Here is a 21,288-nt window from a genome sequence, read left to right on the forward strand (position 1 = left end):
GTCAGAAGATAGGAAACTGGTCTATATGGACCATTGATCGGACCCAGTATGGCCATTCTTATGTTCATAACACAACACAGATTTTGAGTCCAATGCTGTAAATCATAAAATCACCTTTCTGTAACACACCAGGGTACAATCAAGACTAATGAGAAGCTGTCACCCCTGCCCTGCAACTTTCTGTGCTTTACAATGCCTTGCTGAAGGAATTTCAACTTGGGCTGCTCAAAAACAACTTTCCAGCATGCAAGCCACAACCTGAGCATTTGTGTGTAACTGCAGCCTGCCAGCCATACTTGGATTACTCTCAGGCTCTTATCAGTCTTGGTTATACTGCAGGGTGACCCCAAAACACTCCCAGTCTTAGATTTCCCCCCCAGAAACATATGTCCTGTACTGTCCAGCCTGGAGGAAGTCGGCCCCTGTGACCAAAGGAACCACAGAGGGCCTCTTTTTGAAGCCCTGTGGGTGGGAGGTGGGGAGAAATAGGGTTGTTAAGAGGGGAAAAGAAACAGCATCAAAAGTAGAAGTATTCCCACAAAAAGATAACTTGTTGATTGCTTACGGCGTATTCTTCTGGCGTAACCTTGAGAACGTCGAATACCACTGCATCAAAGCTTTTCTTCAGTTCAGCAGACCCTTTGTCACTTAAGGATTCAGAGCTGCTACTCTTCTGTCAAAATAAAAAAAAAGAACAGATATAGTTCTCTTTTCAAAACAAGAAGAAAATGTTTATTTTCAAGTGTCTCTTTGTTGCATGAAACATTTCTATATTGCAAATTACCCTTGTGCATGTAGCATATTAGCACATGCAGCATATTAGGGCCTGACCAAAAACCCATTGAAACCAGAGAACCTCAGCTGACTTCAGTGGGTTCTAGATGACGCTCATAATGCACAACATTTACACAGAGAGAATTGGCATTTAATCTTGCTTACTCAAGGCAAAAAATGATTTCTACTAGTCTTAGATTTAAAAAAAAAAAAAATCAATCACTGCAAAGGGCGAATAGATACAAAGATTGGTCAGAAAAGAGCTAACACTGAAATAAAATGGTAGTTGCAGGTAAGTACTGAGATGATATGTCAGCTATCCCATCTCCTTTCTTAAGCACTAAAATCACTGCAATTACAAAATAAATTTGATTTTTGTTTAAACCTTTTGTATTGATTAGGTTAGCAGACAACATGAAAGTAATAAGACTGTAAATCAGTTTCTCTCAAATTTGAAAGGATATCAGAACTCCAAAAATTACTTACAATCAAGATTCTTGATATCAGATATGCAAACTATCCTAGTGGATGGAAACTGAAATGTTGCTCTCCCTCCCCTTCCCCAGCCCTCCCATTCCTTTATCTTCCTGGTTTTCTGCCTTTTTCCTCCAATTCTCTCGATTTTTTTTTTTTTTTTTAGGGGGTGGCATGTCAGTAAAATATATAAAAAGATACAGACTGTATTCAAGTGTCCTTGCTAAATGCAACTATATTTCATAAGATATATTTGATATTTTACACAATAATCTTGGACACAATATGTCTACATTATATATAGAGCAAACTGTGGGATCTGAGGGGGAAGCTGGGTTCTTCCTGACTCAGGAATTATCACCAATAATGGTTCTGTCAGCCAAACTTAATTGTTTTCAAATTATACTTTTAGTAACCAATCCAGCAATAACTGTCCCAGCAGCTGCATAAGCACTAGTGCAAACTACATTTGGATGTTCTCAACATGTTTCCATGAAAATCAAAGCAAGCCGAATTTGTTACTGTTATGATCAGTTATATAACCTAACTTCTAATTTTCCACATATAGATGGGTACTAGGACATTTAGAAATGGAGTGAACTAACCCAGCTGAAATTTTAAATAATAGAATCCTCTCCATTTTTTAAATTTATTTTAAAGAGCTGTTGGAGCAGAAAAGCACCATGATGACTGTAATGGTATAATCTCTTTTCAACATATGCATCAGGAAAACCACACAGACTTGCATCTTCAGCAACCTGCATGATGTGCTTCAACAACATTTAATGTTAAAAGTTAATGTTAAAGAACAAAGATTTTTTCCAACTGTCTAAAAATAGAAACTGGCTTCCAATCACCAACGTTAGGTTTCTGTAATACTAATGTCAAAAGATATTTTCAACAATATGATGCAACATAATGTAAAAGTTAATTCCACATCCAAGTGTCCACCTTATATATTAAAATACGCTTTGTAACGTGTGAACACTCAGATTACTGTGCTGAGTAAAATGACAGCAACGCTCTCTTCTTAAAATCCCTTTATTGGTTTACCAGCACATAGAAATGACTGCTTCACTGAAGTAGCCTGGAATGATCAGCCACTTTTGATATAACTCAAATTATTCAGAAGAAAAAAAAAGTAACTGAATAAGCAAAATAGCAGCTCCAAAAGATCACACTGATACAGACTGCTACCGTACTTAAAACTTAAAGATGCTTGTGTAATTAAACCCAATGGTATCTCAGCCTAACAGAGAGGCAGCCATGTTATAAACAATCAGGCTTTATGGCAGCATTCTCTAAAGAGTTATTTAATTCCGAAATATATGACTAAGATTAATTACGCAAACCTGAACTATTGGCCTGCAACTAAACAAATTGAGCCTGCCTTGGTATCCAGTTTCCAAATATATCACAGCACATTTAGACTGCTTTCTAAGAGAGCAATCTCTCAATTATTGGAGATATTTGACCTGTTCTTTACTGTCTTGCACCTTGTGTAGTCATTTACTCAGCATCCGCTGCTGGCCTGGGGGATAGAACCCCAGGCTGGCAGCAGCCGGTAGTGGAAACCCCAGCGCGGTGGCAATCAGCCTGTCGCCACTCTAGGGTTCTGGCTGCTGGCCTCATGCCAGCCGAGGTTCCCACAGCCCCACTCACCTTGCTGCACCAGCTGGAGTTCCAGCACAGGCCCCCTGCCAGACAGAGTCCAGGCTTCCAGCCCTACAAGCCGCCAGCTCCACTCACCTCAGCTGCCGATCTGGGGTTCCAGCCGCTGACCTCCTGCCAGCTGGTCATCAACTTATAACTCAGAAGCCTGTGTGCAGCTTAAAGTATCTAAATAGGTGCCACCAGACATTGGAAAACTAAGCAAGGAAAAGCAAGGGCAAGGATCACACTAAACTAATAAGATCTGCATTTTAATTTAATTTTAAATAAAGCTTCTAAAATGTTTTGGAAACCTTGTTTACTTTACATATAACAGTAGTTTGGTTATATATTATAGACATATAGGGAGACCTTCTAAAAAACGTTCAAATGTATTATCAGCACGTGAAGCCTTAAATTAGAGAGTGTATACATGAAGACTCAACAACACTGCTGAAAGGTTGCTGACCCCTGTGTTAGAGACTGATGCATAAAATCTCCTTCAACAGAAACTCTCAAAAAAATTGCCTTTGTAAAATAGCCACTATCTTACATTTGCAATGAGTGTGAAGCCAAACAAGCTTCCTCAGGGAAGATGATGGAGTTTTATGCTGTCAGGGGGCAGACACTTGGGACTTTACACTAGATACTTCCCTCCCAACACCCATTGCTGTGTGGATGCCATTATATAGATATAGAAATGTTCGTACTGGTATAGCTTATTCCAGTTCAGGGAGCAAAATAAAACTATATCAGTATAAAGTGCACCCATGCTAGGATTTGCACCAGTATAACTATATTAGTAAAAATCAACTCCTAGCCAACACAGGTTTACAGCAGCAGAGTCCTGTGGCACCTTATAGACTAACCGACGTATTGAAGCACGAGCTTTCGTGGGTGAATACCCACTTCATCGGATGCATGCAGTGGAAATTTCCAGGGGCAGGTATATATATGAAGGAAGAAGGAGGCTAGAGATAACGAGGTTAGTTCAATCAAGGAGGATGAGGCCCTCTTCTAGCAGTTGAGGTGTGAAAACCAAGGGAGGAGAAACTGATTATGTAATTGGCAAGCCATTCACAATCTTTGTTTAATCCTGAGCTGATGGTGTCAAATTTGCAGATGAACTGAAGCTCAGCAGTTTCTCTTTGAAGTCTTGTCCTGAAGTTTTTTTGCTGCAGGATGGCTACCTTTAAAAGATTTACAGATAACTTATAGTGTAGACCAGGCCTTAGATATCTGTCCACTGAACAGTGGTGCTTTCTCAAAATGACCACTGAGGGCAGCTGAGGCTTCAGTCCAATACAGAACAGAGGGAGATGGCTGCCATTTGAAAGGGGCAGCTTTTTGTGGAACGCTCTGCAAAAGAAATTTGTTCATCTCTACTGAAGAAGAAACTTTCAATTATGACTAACACAGTGGGGAAAAAAGCCCATGCACAAGATTTCAGTAAATTTTAACTATGACACATTTGAAGAGTCTATTATTCCACTACTGAGATCATGAAAGAACAAAAGATCAGACAATGAGTGCTAAGTATTTCAAATATCGTAATTTAAAATTAGGATTGTGTAAAAATTAACTCAGACTGATGCATTTGCTTGTAAAATTCTCAGAAAATTCATTCTATACTTCCGGGGTAGTCAATTGGCATACTTGGGGCCAAATTCAAACTAGAAGCCATTTTTGAACAGACCCTGAAATCTTATTTACTCATCATTATTGTTGGGGAGGGGGGGTATTATTTTCTCTGGAGTCTGGACCTTGACAAAAAACAAATTGACTACCCCCTGCTATACTCAAACAGTAATTTTGGGGAGGATACAATGTATTTTTCATACACAACTATGAGGATGAATCCCTGCTGTGTGTAAAACTCAGCTCAGCCTTAACTATTGGAGGCACAACTGGCATCCCATAATTATCTGGCAACGTCAAAGTATGCTAGGCATTTCACAGAAGAAACAGTAACATGGGCACTCTGACAACACTGAAGCCTAAATTTAAATGTGACATAAGAAGCGTGACAAACTGAAGGGGAGTCATTGGGTGAAGCACAATCTGTAATCCACTAACACACAGCTGCTTTTCGCCCCACTCTTCCTTTCCTTCCCTCCCTATGACTGGAAGGGTATTAATTGATCACTCCAGTTTGAACAGTCCCTTGAAACATGTGTTAACTACTTATGCTAAACAAGCTGTTCAAGTATTGTATTTAGCAGAGACACTGAGGGCTTGTCTACTTTACAAAATTAGGTCAATTTAAGTTCATAGACTCAGACTTTAAGGTCAGAAGGGACCATTATGATCACAAAGCAGGCCACAGAATCCTACCCATCCACTTCTATAACAAACCCCTAACTTATGTCTGAGTTACTGAAGTCTTCAAATTGTGCTTTAAAGACCTCAAGCTGCACAGAATCCTCCAGCAAGTGACCCCATGCCCCATGCTGCAGAGGAAGGCGAAAAACCTCCAGGGCCTCTGCCAATCTGCCCCGGAGGAAACTTCCTTCCCAACCCCAAATATAAGTTAGATTAATCTCCAGCCACCACAGCAATTAAATCAGGGGCTAGTGTCCACATTAGCCTCTTTCTGCTGGTGCTCCACATCCTCACTAAGGCCTAGTCTACACTACGCGTTTAAACCGAATTTAGCAGCGTTAAACCGATTTAACCCTGCATCCGTCCACACTACGAGGCCCTTTATATCGATATAAAGGGCTCTTTAAACCTGTTTTTGTACTCCTCCCCGACGAGAGGAGTAGTGCTGAAATCGGTATTGCCATGTCGGATTAGGGTTAGTGTGGCCGCAAATCGACAGTAATGGCCTCCAGACAGTATCCCACAGTGCACCACTGTGACCAACGTCTGGACAGCAATCTGAACTTGGATGCACTGGTGAGGTTAACAGGAAAAGCCCCGCGAACTTTTGAATTTCATTTCCTGTTTGCCCAGCGTGGAGCTCTGATCAGCGAGGGTGGCGATGCAGTCCCAAATCCAAATAAGAGCTCCAGCATGGGCCATACGGGCGATACTGGATCTGACTGCTGTATGGGGAGACAAATCTATTCTATCAGAGCTCCGTTACAGAAGACGAAATGCCAAAGCATTTGAAAAAAATCTCCAAGTTATGATACAGAGTCCACAGCACAGTACTGTGTGACCAGCATAACGGAAAGCCAAGGAATCAAATGGACGCTCATGGAGGGAGCGGGGACTGAGGACTCCAGCTATCCCACAGTCCCCACAGTCTCCGAAAAGCATTTGCATTCTTGGCTGAGCTCCCAATGCCTGAAGGGTCAAAAACATTTTCCCGGGTGGTTCAGGGTATAGCTCATCAATTTACTCCCTCTCCCCCCTGGTGAAAGAAAAGGGAAAAAAATTGTTTCTTGCCATTTTTCAATGTCATCGTATGTCTACTGCATGTTGCTGGTAGACGCCGTGCTGTGGCGATGAACAGCAGCATCCCCTCCCCTTCCTTTCCTGATGGTAGATGGTACAAAATGATGGAAAACCGTCATCAGCCCGTGAGTGCTCCTGGCTGGCCTTGGTGAGGTCGGCTGGGGGCCCCTGGGTAAGAATGGGAATGACACCCTGTCATTCCTGGCAGACAGTGCAAAATGCTGGGTATCCGTCCTCATCATAGCAGCTGGAGCCTGAGCTCCATCAGCCCCACCCCACCCCTTTCGTGTCTAAAGAAAGGATTCTGTACTGCCTGGACTATCATAGCAGCTAGAGGCTGCCTCCCCCTCATTTTCTCTCGCTAAAAAGTCAGTGTTTCTTATTCCTGCATTCTTTATTACTTCATCACACAAATGGGGGGACACTGCCACGGTAGCCCAGGAGGGTTGGGGGAGGAGGTGAGCAACGGGTGGGTTTGTTGCAGGGGCACCCCCTAGAATGGCATGCAGCTCATCATTTCTGCGGGATTTCTGGGGCTCTGACACAGAGCAGATCTGCTCTCTGGCTTTCTAGTATAATTGCCCCATATTCTAGGCAGGACTGACCCTTTTAGACAAAACATAAAGAAGGGAATGACCCGGGGAGTCATTCCCATTTTTGTCCATGCGCCCCCCGCCGACCTCAGCAAAGCCAGCCAGGAGCACCCATGACAGCAGCAGATGGTACAGAACGACTGATAACCGTCATTGTCAATTTCCAATTGCAAACGGTACAAAATGATTGATAACTGTCATCTCATTGCCAATTTACAATGGCACAGCACACAGTACAGAACAACTGGTAACCATCTCTGCTATCTTGCAAAGACAAATGAATGCTGTTGTATACCACTGCAGTACCGCGTCTGTCAGCAGCATCCAGTACACATATGGTGACAGTGACAAAAGGCAAAACAGGCTCCATGGTTGCCATGCTATGGCGTCTGCCAGAGCAATCCAGGGGAAAAGGGCGCAAAATGATTGTGAAAGCAACAGCAGACAGAGGAAGGACTGAGTGACGACATTTCCCCAGAATCACTCGCGACACTGTTTTTGCATTGGGATCTCAACCCAGAATTCCAATGGGCAGGGGAAACTGCGGAAACTATGGGATATCTACCCACAGTGCAATGCTCCAGAAATCGATGCTAGCCTCGGTACATGGACGCACACCGCCGAATTAATGTGCTTAGTGTGCTGCGTGCACTCGACTTCATACAATCTGTTTTACAAAACCAGTTTATGTAAAATCGGAATAATCCCGTAGTATAGACATACCCTAGGATTGTTTGCATCGATTACAGTAGGGCACTGACAACAGCGCAGGGCTCACAGCCAGACAAAACTGAAATAGTAGCTGTGAAACTGACAAGAATGTCAATTTCACAGCTGGTATGCTCTCTGCAGTGAAACTGAGTCCTGCACTGGGCTGTCAGCCCTAGGCTAGGAGGCAGGGGGTGAAGCTCCTGTTGTGATCTCTATGGCGGATTGACAGCTCGAGCTATCAGCACTGGAGGGGGAGGCAGCTGTAAGCCATGTGCCTGGTTGACAGCTCGGGCTGTCAGTGCGGGGGCAGAGCTTCAGCTGTCAGCCCCACACAAGGCTGACAGTCAGACAATGTAAGTAACGCGGTGTCCACATGGAGACTGTTGCCCTAATTACATCGACCGAAGCATTATGCCTCTCACAGAGGTGGAGTTAAGTTAATATAGTGGCCAACTTATATTGGCAAGAGCATCACTGTAGTGTAGACACTAACAGAGTTAGGTCAATGTAAGCTGCCTTATGTCAACATAACTCTATAGTGCAGACTGGGCCCAAGTTAGTTTTCCAGATCTGAAGAAGAGCTCAAGGTAAGCTTGTCTCTCTCACCAACAGAAATTGGTCCAATAAAAGATATTACCTGACCCACCTCGATTCTCTATTATCCTAGGACCAACACAGCTACAACAACGCTGCATACAGCAAAACAATGAGTATAGATCTGACAGGGGAAAAGAGGTGGGTATAGACAAAAGCAAGTTGTCTTAAAAAACTGTGGTGAACTCAATTTTAGTTTTTTGTTTTGTCTTTTTTAATTCTGACCCACAAACATCCTTTGGTTTTTAGTATATTAAAAGAAATGGCAAGCAGTATCCACTTTAAACACTTCTTCTCTCACCTACATTTGCCAGCTTAAAAAAAGAAAATTAAAAAAAATATGCAGCATAATCTTAAAGCACATGAAAAAGACAAGGTTACTCACCCTATGCAGTAACTATGGTTCTTCAAGATGTGTCCCCCTATGGGTGCTCTACTCTAGGTGCGTTGGTACTCCATACACCTCAGATTGGAGATTTCAGGTAGCAGTGTGCATTGGGCTCACACATGCACCCCCTACACCCCACAGCCTTGGGCCTTACAATGAGGCTGAATAGAGCTGCATGGGTGAACTGCCCTCAGTTCCTTCTCTGCCGTGGAACTAGCTGTAAAGAACTATGAAGCAGAGGGGAGGAGGGCGAGTAGTGGAAAACCCATAGGGGGACATCTTGGAAAACCACAATTATTGCAGAGGGTGAGTAACCTTCCCTCTTCGAGTAAGGACTATGGATGCTCCACTCTAGGCGACTATCGAGCAGTACTCTCTACAGAGGGATGGGGCTCTGGAGCTGAGTCTGGGATCAAAGATATTTAGCTCTACAGTTCTATGGCATCAGAAGCTCAGGCATGAGTGAAAGCAGAGTGTTCAGCAAACATATGAATGGATGTCCAAGTCATGGCTCTACATATTTCTGCAATGGGAAAGTTCTTAAGAAAAGACTATTGAAGAAGAGTGAGTAAATACTCTATGGAAGCTGAAGATCATGAGATTCATAGCAGTAGTAATGCAGCCAGATATCCACCTAGAGAGTCTTTGCTTGAAAATCAGAGATCCCCTAGTTCCCTGCAATGGAGAGAAATAATCTGAGAGATTTCCTACAGGGCTTAGTCCTTTCTAAATCAGAAGGGCATTAGACTTTTATATCAAGTGTATGTAATGTATTATCTCCTTTACAAAAACCAGTGTGACTCAGGGAAGAAAACTGGAAGGTGGATAGGTTGACATGTGGAAGTCCGAAGATACCTTGGGCAGGAACTTGGCATATAGTCACCGCGTGACCTTATTTTTAAAGATGACTGTGAAAGATGTGGAGGGGGGGGAGTGATGCTATTAGACACCCTACCTCACCCACTCTTTGAGAAGTACTAATGGCTACTACAAATGCAGATTTCATAAACAGTTGTAAAAGGACCAAGAGTCATTGAATGAGAAACCTAAAAAAATAAGTGAGCAACCTCCGGATGGAACTCAATCTCTAGTTCTTAGTAGAAGCACATGGGGTGTGTTATTTCTACTCACAATATCCATCTCTGAAGAAGTATATTTATGGAGAACCCTATGATTCATCCTGATCATCCAGGAAGCAACAGACATTTGTCTTGTAACCCTCACATCCTAAGGTCTCCTCAAGATAAAGACAGTGTACAGAATAAGATATAACAAGTCCCTACCCTTAAAACCAAAACCCACTACAAAGATAGGAACCCATTTCCCAAGCACGTAGCTCAGCAGCATCAATGTCCTATGGCTTATCCACATTAAAAGTATCTCTTGTCTCTCTGTAACTGCTGTTAAATGAGAAAGGGCAGTCAAGTAACCCACCATAGGATCTGCTGTCTGTGTAACATAAGCAAAAGACCTAGGAAACAAGAATCTATTTGAAGACTCTGAAAAGCCCAAGGTGGGGGCACCAAGAAGACTGAGACAAGCAACAGAAAGAGATGCTCCACCATAAGCAAGACTACAGTGTGTGCTTCAGAGAGGCTCTAACATGCCACCTGAGGCATCTAGGCAGTGACACAAAGTTTTCATGAAGGCAACTGATATGAGGCGCATCATCAACAAAAATGTGCCAAAGCCTTATCTATTTACAGAGCTTGAAATTATTTTCAAAAGTTAAGTATAAAATAAAAATTGGAACTGCATAAGAGAGTTTTCAATAAGACTCCTTTTACACACCAGGCACAATGTGACAGAATAATCAGACACAACAAGAGCTGAAAAGCTTCTACCACATCCATAGAAACTGAGGTGAGGCACTTATTGCCTATGGCAAATCCACACAGGCTGAATCATGCTCCTGGCTGGTAAGCATTCTAAAAACTCAAAAATTTGTACTAAATTAAATATGAACCATTAAATGTCAGAGACAAGATCCACAGAATAAGACCCTACTTCACTAAGTATCTTTGTAGAAAGAAAAGAGTCACTGTTTCAATGGGGGGGGGGGGGGGGCAATGCGGTTTGTAACCCTATACATTTTATGGATTTAAATATCTGACTGACTAATAGGGGACTGTAGGTTTGCAATCCTTACCTCTGAAGCAGTAGCGGCAATATTAACATTGCTCGACTGCCCGTTCATTAGCTCCATACTGCTTACACCATTGATCATCTGCCCTACATTTACAGCAGCAGGGTAGTCACTTCATTTCCAAGGCAACAGAGTAATCATTCCTACGAGAAAATGAAAAGAAGTCAGAAACTGTATTCTTACAATAATGCTGCTTGTTGTTTTCATTTCTGCACAGAAAAACTGTTTGGTAATGAGAAATATTTTGGGACTGTCAAAGCAATAAAAAAAATTTATTTATATATGAATGCTACTGATATAATAAAGGTTTGTTTTGTTTTCAATTTCATGAAATATTAGTGCCCCCTAGTGTAGAGAAACAGATCCTAGCTTAGCTTTTATCGGTATCTACATCTGTAGATAATCAGAGTACAGATTAAACACATTTCCTGAATTTGCTATTTATGAATTATGACTTTAAAATATAGAAGTCAAGTCAGAACTGCGTCAGGGCTGCAGTTAACTGGAAAACAAACGGTTTAACGTAACTATAAACAAACCGATAGGACTTTAAAACTTATCTATACATGTTTATGAGTGTGGTTTTTGGAAAAAATTCCATGGAATGAATTAACTTTATTTTGTGTCTGTCTTGTGGCCTTTTATTGCAGTTTTAATAGTAAACATTTTAAATTACTTGCAGTAATCTTCATTAATACATCTGACAAAAATATGTAATCCTAAAGAGCAAGAAACTGCAAGAACTAAAATTTAAGTAATTCAACATGCCCAGGAGTAATCTGATAATTAAAAGGTCATTGCAGGAAAGAAAAAAAAAAAAAAAAAACGGATTTGAAATACAGGTCCACATCCTGAGGCTTTCATAATCTCTCTGCTCTCCACCAATCCTTGCCTGATCTATGCTGAGCTGGTCCACTGATGCAATTTAGAGCAGCCATGCAACTGCAAGTAGTTTAGACAGCAGCAACCCATCAATAACAGTTACATGCCAACTCTGTTCACACATCAGTTGCACAAAAGCAGTCAATGATGTACTTGGATGGTCTCAACTCTGTCCAGTATAAACCCAACCACACTAGCTACAATCCACAGAGCAATAATGAGGGACAAAAGATATGTTTAATAAACATTTTATCAGCTTTTACAAAAAACTTTAAATACAAAAAAAAGTTTAGTTTAAATATATTCTTGTTTAGTTTTCTCCTCCAGAGGCTTCACATGAAATACAAAACAAAAAAAGGGACGAATTCAGCAGCCACTACACAATTACAACCTACGAATGTGCTCGTCTTACTACTTTGTTGGCACAATAATGCAGTAGCTGCTTTGATGCACCTCTCCCACATTCCTGAATTCTGAAAAGGAAAACAGAGGGGCATTAGTGAAGAGATACAGTCAAGCAATTCCCCAATCCTCATGATCCCCAGATTAATCTCAGAGCTCAAATTACCTCCTCATGGTGCTCCAGCACCCAGTGATTTCCCCACTTCCATTGCCTGAAGACTGGTACATCCCTTGGACCCCACTGCATCAGATGAGATGTAAGACAGAAGTGTCAGGGGGCAAGTCTTCAATCTGGACATGAACCACTCCTGTTCTCTGTATCCTAGAAGGAATCATGAGAGAAGAACACTATTAGGTCAGCTTCAACAAACCCACTCACAACAAAACAGGAAAACAAAATGCAACTTAAAAATGAATTACAGTAATAAACAAGTTCCTTACCTCCTTCACCACCACCATTCAAAAGTAGCAGTGCTCAAAGTTGACTCTGACCTCAGCCCAAAAGTTAATCGGTAGAGGGTGCAGCAGGAGGCGATAGCTTTCTGCCATAGTATCTGCACGCAGTCATGCAAGGAAGCGGCCCCTGCCTCTCACAATGCATGCATGGATCCACCAGAAGGATAGGACTATTTAAAGCAGCAAGTTTAATGAACTAAAAACAAACAGTTGGACACATGTTTCAGGGAGCTGTGACTGCAACTGTCGGATAAGGGCAAATGTGTGATTTCCCTCACACAACTTCAGGGATCATTTGTCTTTTTTAAAAAGTTATGGGAGACAAATACAATACTATAATCAGATAGCTTTTCTGCACAAGAGCCAGGAATAAACTAAAAAGTTTTCTATTCATGACCTTTGTCCACAAAAGTTTGTGTTTCTAAAAAGCCTCTCTTTTTCAGGATCACCCACCTGCTTATTTGATTTCTGTATATCTTCTGTTTTGTGATTCTTTGTGAAGGGGTTACGTTTAAAAAAATATTTTATTTTACCGCCTTAGCTATTATTTTTCAATTAAACAAGAACAGACTGAAACCATGATTTAGTATCTTCTTCTCTCGTTCACTCGATCTTCTATATAAGCACTAGAGAAATAAAACTAATTAAAAAAAAATAAGGAACCTTGCTGAGCCCTGGTCTACACTACAACTTTGTCAGTATAACTACATTGCTCAGGGGTGTGGAAAATCCACACCCCTGAGCGACATAGTTATAGTGACTTAACCCCCAACATCGACAGCGCTGTGTTAAAGGGAGGGCTTCTCCTGTCAACACAGCTACCACCTCTTGGGAAAGTGGAGTACCTACACTGATGGGAGACACTCTCCTTTTGGCATGGAGGGTCTTCAGTAACCGGTGCCTTTGTACCACTGCACTGGTGCAGTGACAAGTGCAGAGAAGCTCTGAGTTTATTATAGCTGACTGTCAGGCGAAGGGCAAGACCGCTTTCTGTTTAAAGCTCAACTCTTCTACATCATGCTCCCGCATGGTTACTCAGATTGCCTTGAAATTTGGTGTGCCTCATATGAGCACAGGGTACAGTTAGGGAGCCAAATTTGAGGTATTTTGACCAAGAGGTTCCCAAGATACAGCAATCTGAAAAAAAAAAAAAAAACAGTTCTCTTAAGGCTGATAGTACTTTTTGCCCAGACCTGGGGATCAAACCAGTGCTCCAATCCTGTAGCAGAGTCTTAATCGCTCAAGAGTTACCCTCAACTAGTGTCTGCGCCACTACCCCTTTAGGAGAGCAAAATTCAGAACTATATTCACCAAAGAATTTAGCTTTCAATTCAGGTGCATGCATAATAGTCACAAAGTACATAGAGCATGCAAGAATGCATGAACAGAAGAGCCAAGAGCCCATATTTGGGGGACCTTGACCCTCTGAAGGGGTCTGTGAGCTGACATCTGGGGTTCAAGCTCTGTGGCCCTGCTGCTTGAGGTGGGGACCTGAGAACAGACATGTTAGGAGCATGCACCAAGAACACACTGCTGACACTGGAGTGAGGAGGTGAGAATCAGGTATGATTTACACATCACAGGTTTCTCAAACACTGGGGAAGGGGGATGGAACACCCACTGAGATGAATGGAGCAGTTCACATTTCAGAGCTATTGTTTCAGGCTGTACTCATCTCTAAGGGGTACTCTCATTAGCTGGGACCATCATATTGAGATGAATGGCCCACTTCATACCTCTTAGAGCCTCCTGTATCTCAGGATTATCCTGTGCTGGGAATCAGGATATAGCAAAGCAATTGCTGATGATTAACTTCATACAGTGTTAAAGCAGAGAGATAGCTCTATTACAACTGAGGCTGACAAGACTTTTCTATTTAAAGAACAATTATTCTAAGTGTTCTAGAATCATGGAGACATGGAACTGTATTAGTGATCCAAACCATGTGGCCTAGAGGAAAGAACAGCAGACTGGAATTTGTCTACACTTTGGACCTTACAGCAGCACAGGCATAGGCGCTGACTTCCCCACTTTTCCCTGGGTGCTCGACCCACCTCCCCCACCCTGCCCCCAGTCCACCCCTTCCATGAGGCCCCACCCGTGCCCCGCCTCTTCCCACCCCTATTCCAACCCCTTCCCCAAATCCCCACCAAGGCCTTGCCTCTTCCCCTAAGCGTGCCATGTTCCTGCTCCTCCCCCCACACCCCCAAGCTTGTTAACACCTCCGAACAGCAGAGCACACACTAATTTTTCCCCATGGGTGCTCCAGCCCTGGAGCACCCACGTAGTCAGCAGCTATCAACACAGCTGCAGCTGCACCGCTGAAAGCTCTCGTGTAGCTGCTGTATGCCAGCAGGAGAGCTCTCCGGGTGGCATATTTAAACAACCCCCAATGAGCAGCAGTAGCTATATTGACAGAAAAGCATCTCCCACTGATATAGCACTGTCCCTACTAGCGCTTTTGTCAGTGAAGGGCACGAGATACCTTAACTCTGCATTATTGAAGGTTGGTTTTTTGGGGGTTAGTGAATACTTTTAAGTGTGACTAGATTTATTTAAAAAAAAATAAAAAACCTTTTAACTCTTGGGCTATGTCCACACTAGCACTTCTTTGGTAAAACTTGTGTCAGCCAGGGGTGTTAAAAAACCACACTCCTGACTGACATAATTTGCACCAACAGAAGCACCAGTGTGGATAGTGCTATATCAGCAGGAGATGCTCTCCTGTTGACACAAGTACTGCCTCTCATTGGGGGTGGTTTAATTATGCCAGTGGGAGAGCTCTCTCCTAGTGTCATAGAGAGTCTACATGGGAGACCTTGCAGTGGCTCAGCTGCAGCGGTATAGCTGTGCCGCTGTAAGATTTCTAGTGCAGACATAGCCAGAATCTGGGAGGTTCTTTGGAAATGAGTTTTGTCTTATTTTGCAAGCTCATGAACTGGAGAAGGATTTACCACCAGCTGCCCCATGGTGAATAAAAAAGTTGATCATAAAAAAAAAAGAAAATTGGACTTCTATTAAAACCCAATTTTTAAAAAAATATAAACTTGTATTTAAAACAAACCTATTTATAATTAAAATGACAATTTATTTTAAAGCTTAAATTTATTATGACGTATTAAAATAATTTAAATTAAGAAAATTTTAAGAAGTAATATTGAGCAGTACGTGTTTGCTGCCAAGTTTTAAAGAAAGTTATATCACTGAACTGGTGAAAGACACTGGCAAACACCTGGAACCAGGCTTTCTTGGTATGCTAAACCAGCTTTGGATAGCAGCAGTTTCTTCTGCAGATGCAGACAACGTTTTCTTTATTTCAGTTTATTCAACCATTCAGCACACTGACTAGTTCAGGGGTCAGCAACCTTTCAAAAGTGGTGTGCCGAGTCTTCATTTACACTCTCTAATTTAAGGCTTCACGTGCCAGTAATACATTTTAAACCTTTTTGAGAAAGTCTCTCTGTAAGTCTATATATTATATAACCAGACTACTGTTATATGTAAAGTAAACAAGGTTTTCAAAATGTTTCAGAAGCTTTATTTAAAATTAAATTAAAATGCAGATCTTGTCAGTTTAGTGTGATCCTCGCCCTCGCTTTTCCTTGCTGAGTTTTCCAGTGTCTGGCACGTATTTGGATACTTTAAGCCGTACACAGACTTCTGAGTGATCACTTATTAACTGGCTCTGAGAGGGACAGAGGACAGATTTCATGTGTAAAAATACCTGTTCACACAGGTATGCGGGTCCAAATGCTTAAAGTATTGCAAATGCAATTTTCTTTAAATACAGTTAAATTTCACTGGCAGGGACGTCCAGTAGGTCAGAATAGAGGCCCCATGATCTCTCTCAGTAGCTTCAAGTGCACTCCGCAGATCCACAAACATTGATGTCCACAATTCTGAGCTTTTTAACTCTGAATGAGTTGCATTTCGAAATCTTCAAACACCCATCCACTGAAATACAGACAAATCCAAGTCGCTTTCATTGAACTTTTCAGGTTTAATTAGAAAAGAAAGCATTGGGCCAAATCGCTGGAAATCTTGAAATCTGTCAGAAAATTCTGATTCCAGTTCTTGCATGTTCCAGTTCTTGCATGTACTTTCCAATCTCATCAACGTTGACAGTGCAACGTGTCGATAGCTCTTATGAATTAGAAGTAGCAAAAAGTAGAAGAAGTTTGAATATCCCTGGAAAGAACTGCTAGTTTCACAACAAATGCTTTCCAGGCTTCATAAAGATCCAGAACTGTTAACCCTGCACCCTGGAGACAGAAGTTGAGTTCGTTTAGGTGACAGGTGATATCAGTTAGAAACATGAGCTTACATAGCCATTTGTCATCATCCAGTTCAGGGCAGTTTTGGTCTTTCTTCCACAAAAAAGGCCTCTATTGCACCAAAACAGTTTACAAAGCACACCAAAACCTTGCTATGACTTAGCCACCGAATGTTACTGCGAAGTAGGATGTCGTTATAAGCACTGTCCATCTCTTCTAGCAGTGCTTGAAGTTGTCTGCGGGTCAAAGCAGATCAAGCAACAAGGAAATTCACAATTCGCACCACATTATTAAGCTCTGAAGAAATTTTAGCACACAGGCTTTCTTGATGGATGACACAGTCAAATTTACAAATCCCTTCTGTTTTCCAACCATGGCAGGAGTACCAATTGTTGTCATACAAAATATTTTTCTGATGTCAACTCCTCGTTCTTCAAAATAATTTTTATAAACTTTCCAGTATATCTTCCCCCTTTGTTGTGACATGCAGGGGTTTTAGGCAACAAAGTTCCTCTTGGATTTCATTGGAAGCACAATATCTTGCAACAACTGCCAGATGTGGAACGTCGTTTATATCCACTCTCATCAACTGCAATACTAAACACTGCTGCGTCTTTCAATGCAGTTGTCTGCTTTTCCTTAATCTTTTCTGCCATTTCACTTATGCGTGTCTCAACTGTTCTGGCAGAGATGGGCAGTTTTTATTCTAGATATGATTGTATCTTTATTTGGCAAATCACAGAACAAAAATCTCCAAACTGCTAAGAAAAACTTCTTTTATATATTCCCCATCTGTAAACGGCTTTCCTTTTTAGCAATGCACTGTACAATCTTGTAACTTCCTTCTGTAGCTTGATTTTTACTTACACTTAAGCTTTTAAAACACTGATTTGCTTCTCATAGGCTCCTACTGCCTTTTTGATTGATTCAGTCTTGTCTGCTTCATCAAGAAATGTTGTTGAACACTTGATGTGCGACAAACAGCACTTTCATAACAGAAAGCACAAATAGCATGGTCCTTCTTTTCAATAAATCCAAATGCGTCTGTCCAAGTAGGCTGAAATGATCGGACATCTAGCTTCGCTTTCTTAGGAGCTGCTATTTTGTCAAATGTTCTCTTCAACTCTCAGTGGGGAAAAAAATGACAATAGAAGGCAGGCACGAGGTCAAAGGCAGCGTGGTATGATACGAGCAATTTTAAGATGGGGGTGCTGAACTGCACCCCCCTCTTGCCTCGTGTGCAACCCTCACTGTCCCAGGCTGGGGACAGTGGGCCACAGTGGAGAGGCTGCAGAGCACTGATCCAAGGCAAGGAGCAGAGCCCAGGGTGGCCTGCTGGGACTCCAGGCCGGAAAGCAGGCTGAGCAAGGCTGGAGATCCAGATCCCAGCTGGCAGGAGATCAGCAGCTGGAACCCCAGATCGGCAACTGAGGTGAGTGGAGCCGGCAGCTGGTACGGCTGAGCTGGTCCGGAGGCCTGGACCCTGTCTGGCAGGGGGCCTGTGCTGGAACTCCAACTCAAAGCAAGGTGAGTGGGGCTGCGGCGGGGACCCTGGATGGCAAGGGGCCAGCAGCCGAAACCCCAGAACAGCAACTGAGCGGCTCAGCCCACCGGCACTCTGGCTGCTGGCAGGAGCTGGTGGCCAGAACCCCAGGGTTCCTTCACCCAGGCCAGCAGTGGGATCCCGGCTGGCAGGAGCAGGCAGCAGAAAAAGACAGTTACTCACCTTTGTAACTGTTGTTCTTCGAGATGTGTTGCTCATATCCATTCCAGTAGGTGTATGCGCCGCGCATGCACACTCGTCGGAAGATTTTTACCCTAGCAACTCCGCCGGGCCAGCAGGTCACCCCCTAGAGTGGCGCCGCTATGGCGCCTGATATATACCCCTGCCGGCCCGTCCGCTCCTCAGTTCCTTCTTGCCGGCTACTCCGACAGTGAGGAAGGAGGGCGAGTGTGGAATGGAGTAACCGTCTTTTCTTCTTCGAATGATTGCTCATATCCATTCCAGTTAGGTGATTCCCAAGCCTTACCTAGGCGGTGGGGTCGGAGTGAGAGGTCGCAGCGTGTAGCACGGCAGAGCCAAAGGCCGCATCATCTCTGGACTGCTGGACCAGGGCATAGGGGGAAGCGAAGGTATGGACGGAGGACCAGGTCGCTGCCCGACAGATTTCCTGGATGGCCACGTGGGCAAGGAACGCCACCGATGAGGCTTGACCCCTGGTAGAGTGCGCCGTCACGTGGCCCGGATGGGCCTGGGCCAAGTCATAACAGGCCCGGATGCAGGACGTCACCTACGAGGAAATCCTCTGAGATGACACGGGCAACCCCTTAACACGCTCAGCCACCTCCACAAAGAGTTGGGGGGTCTTGCGGAACAGCTTGGTTCACTCTATATAAAAGGCGAGCTCCCTACGGACGTCCAATGAGTGTAGCTGTTGCTCCCTGCGAGACGAATGGGGTTTCAGGAAGAAGACAGGTAGGAAGATCTCCTGGTTGACGTGAAAGGCCGAGACCACCTTAGGGAGAAAGGCAGGGTGTGGTCTCAGCTGTACTTTGTCCCTGTGGAAAACCATACATGGGGGATCCACCGTGAGGGCCTGGAGCTCCGACACCCGTCTTGTGGAGGTGATGGCCACCAGGAAAGCAGTCTTCCAGGAGAGATAGAGAAGGGAGCAAGTTGCCAATGGTCCGAATGGAGGGGACATGAGTCTGGCCAGAACCACGTTTAGGTCCCAGGTGGGAGCAGGGCAGCGAATCTGGGGCTAAAGACACTCCAGACCCTTAAGAAACCTAGTCACCATTGGGTGAGAAAACACCGAGCGGCCATCCCCTCCTGGGTGGAAGGTGGAAATGGCCGCCAAGTGAACCCTTAGAGATGACACCGCCAGGCCCTGTTGTTTAAGGGACCAGAGGTAGTCAAGGATATTAGAGATGGAGACTTCGGTGGGAAGTAAGTTCCGATCCGCACACCAGTACGTGAAACGCTTCCATTTGGCCAATTACGTTGCTCTAGTGGAGGGTTTCCTGCTTCCCAGGAGCACCTGTCGCACTGGGGTAGAGCAACGCATTTCCAGCTGGGTCAGCCACTCAGGAGCCACGCCGTGAGGTGCAGCGACTGAAGGTCTGGGTGACTGAGCCTGCTGTGGTCCTGAGTGATCAGGTCCAGGTGAAGAGGCAGGGGGACAGGGTTGGCCACGGACAGGTCCAGCAGCAGGGAGAACCAATGCTGTCGAGGCCACGCTGGAGCTATCATGATCAAGCGGGCCCTGTCCCTGCGCACCTTCAGAAGGACCTTGTGGACGAGCGGAAACGGTGGGAATGCATAGAACAGGTGCGTCGTCCAAGGAATAAGGAAGGCGTCTGCCACTGAGCCCGGTTCGAGACCTTGAAAGGAGCAGAACATCTGGCATTTCCTGTTCCCGCGGGACGTGAAGAGGTCCATCCGGGGGAAGGGACCACTTGTGGGAATGGAAGGATCTGCTCAGATGATCCGCCAGGGTGTTCCGAACCCCTAGGAGAAAGGACGCGATGAGGTGAATGGAGTGGGCTAGGCACAAGTCCCAGAGCCTCAAGGCCTCCTGACACAGGGGAGAAGACCTCGTGCCGCCCTGCTTGTTTATATAATACATGGTCGTTGTGTTGTCGGTGAATACCGAAACACAGCGACCTTGAAGTTGTTGACAGAACGTTTGACAAGCAAGGCAGACCGCCCTCAATTCCCGTATGTTGATGTGGAGGGCTAGCTTGCGAGGTGACCATTGGCCCTGGGTCCGCAGGGTACCGAGGTAGGCCCCCCATCCCAGGTCTGAGGCATCTGTTGTCAGGGACACCGAGGGCTGGGACGGCTGGAACGGGAGCCCGCACACACCACAGACTGATCCGGCCACCACTGCAGGGAGCCTAAGACGTACTGGGGAATGGTGACAACCATGTCCAGAGAACGCCTGGCCGGACGGTACTGAGCAATGAGCCAGGACTGGAGGGGCCTCAGGCGGAGCCAAGCGTATTCCGTGACAAACGTGCAGGCCGCCATGTGGCCCAAGAGAGTCAGGCAAGTGCGTATTGAGGTCAAGGACGCTGCCAGCAGTCATCGTATGATGGCTGTCAAGGTTTGGAATCTTGATAGAGGAAGAACGGCTCTGGCCAGGGTGGAGTCCAGAATGGCGCCAATAAACTCTATCCTCTGAGTGGGGATTAGTGTTGACTTTTCGACATTGAGCATTAGGCCTAGGCTCAGGAAAGTCGCTTGACCAAGTGGACATGGCTGAGAACTTGTGTCTCTGAGGATCCCCAGATCAGCCAGTCATCAAGGTACGGAAATACATGTACGCGACGGCGGCGAAGGTGGGCGACGACTACAGCTATACACTTGGTGAACACCCGTGGGGCCACAGAGAGGCCGAACGGAAGGACCGCGAATTGATAGTGACGGTTGTTTACAACGAACCGAAGGAACCTCCTGTGGGGTGGGAAGATAGCTATATGGAAGCAGGCGTCTTTCATGTCGAGGGCGGCGTACCAGTCTCCAGAGATGGGATAATG

At 44.3% G+C, this 21,288-nt stretch overlaps 1 protein-coding gene across 3 annotated transcripts in view; it reads right to left on the bottom strand.

Moving 5' to 3' along the window:
- RALGPS2 (Ral GEF with PH domain and SH3 binding motif 2) overlaps positions 1 to 21,288 on the bottom strand; it is a 314,141-nt gene that overhangs the window by 251,230 nt on the left and 41,623 nt on the right. For all 3 annotated transcript variants that reach the window (XM_075067906.1, XM_075067905.1, XM_075067907.1), the window contains exons 2-3: positions 10,736 to 10,875; positions 566 to 673 (exon numbers count right to left, since the gene is read on the bottom strand). In XM_075067906.1, the coding sequence (XP_074924007.1) occupies positions 566 to 673; positions 10,736 to 10,813 (186 nt within the window). In that variant the 5' untranslated portion in view covers positions 10,814 to 10,875. The remainder of the gene's footprint in view (positions 1 to 565; positions 674 to 10,735; positions 10,876 to 21,288) is intronic.

Source organism: Chelonoidis abingdonii, chromosome 7 (assembly GCF_003597395.2).
Source record: "Chelonoidis abingdonii isolate Lonesome George chromosome 7, CheloAbing_2.0, whole genome shotgun sequence".
NCBI lineage: Eukaryota > Metazoa > Chordata > Testudines > Testudinidae > Chelonoidis > Chelonoidis abingdonii.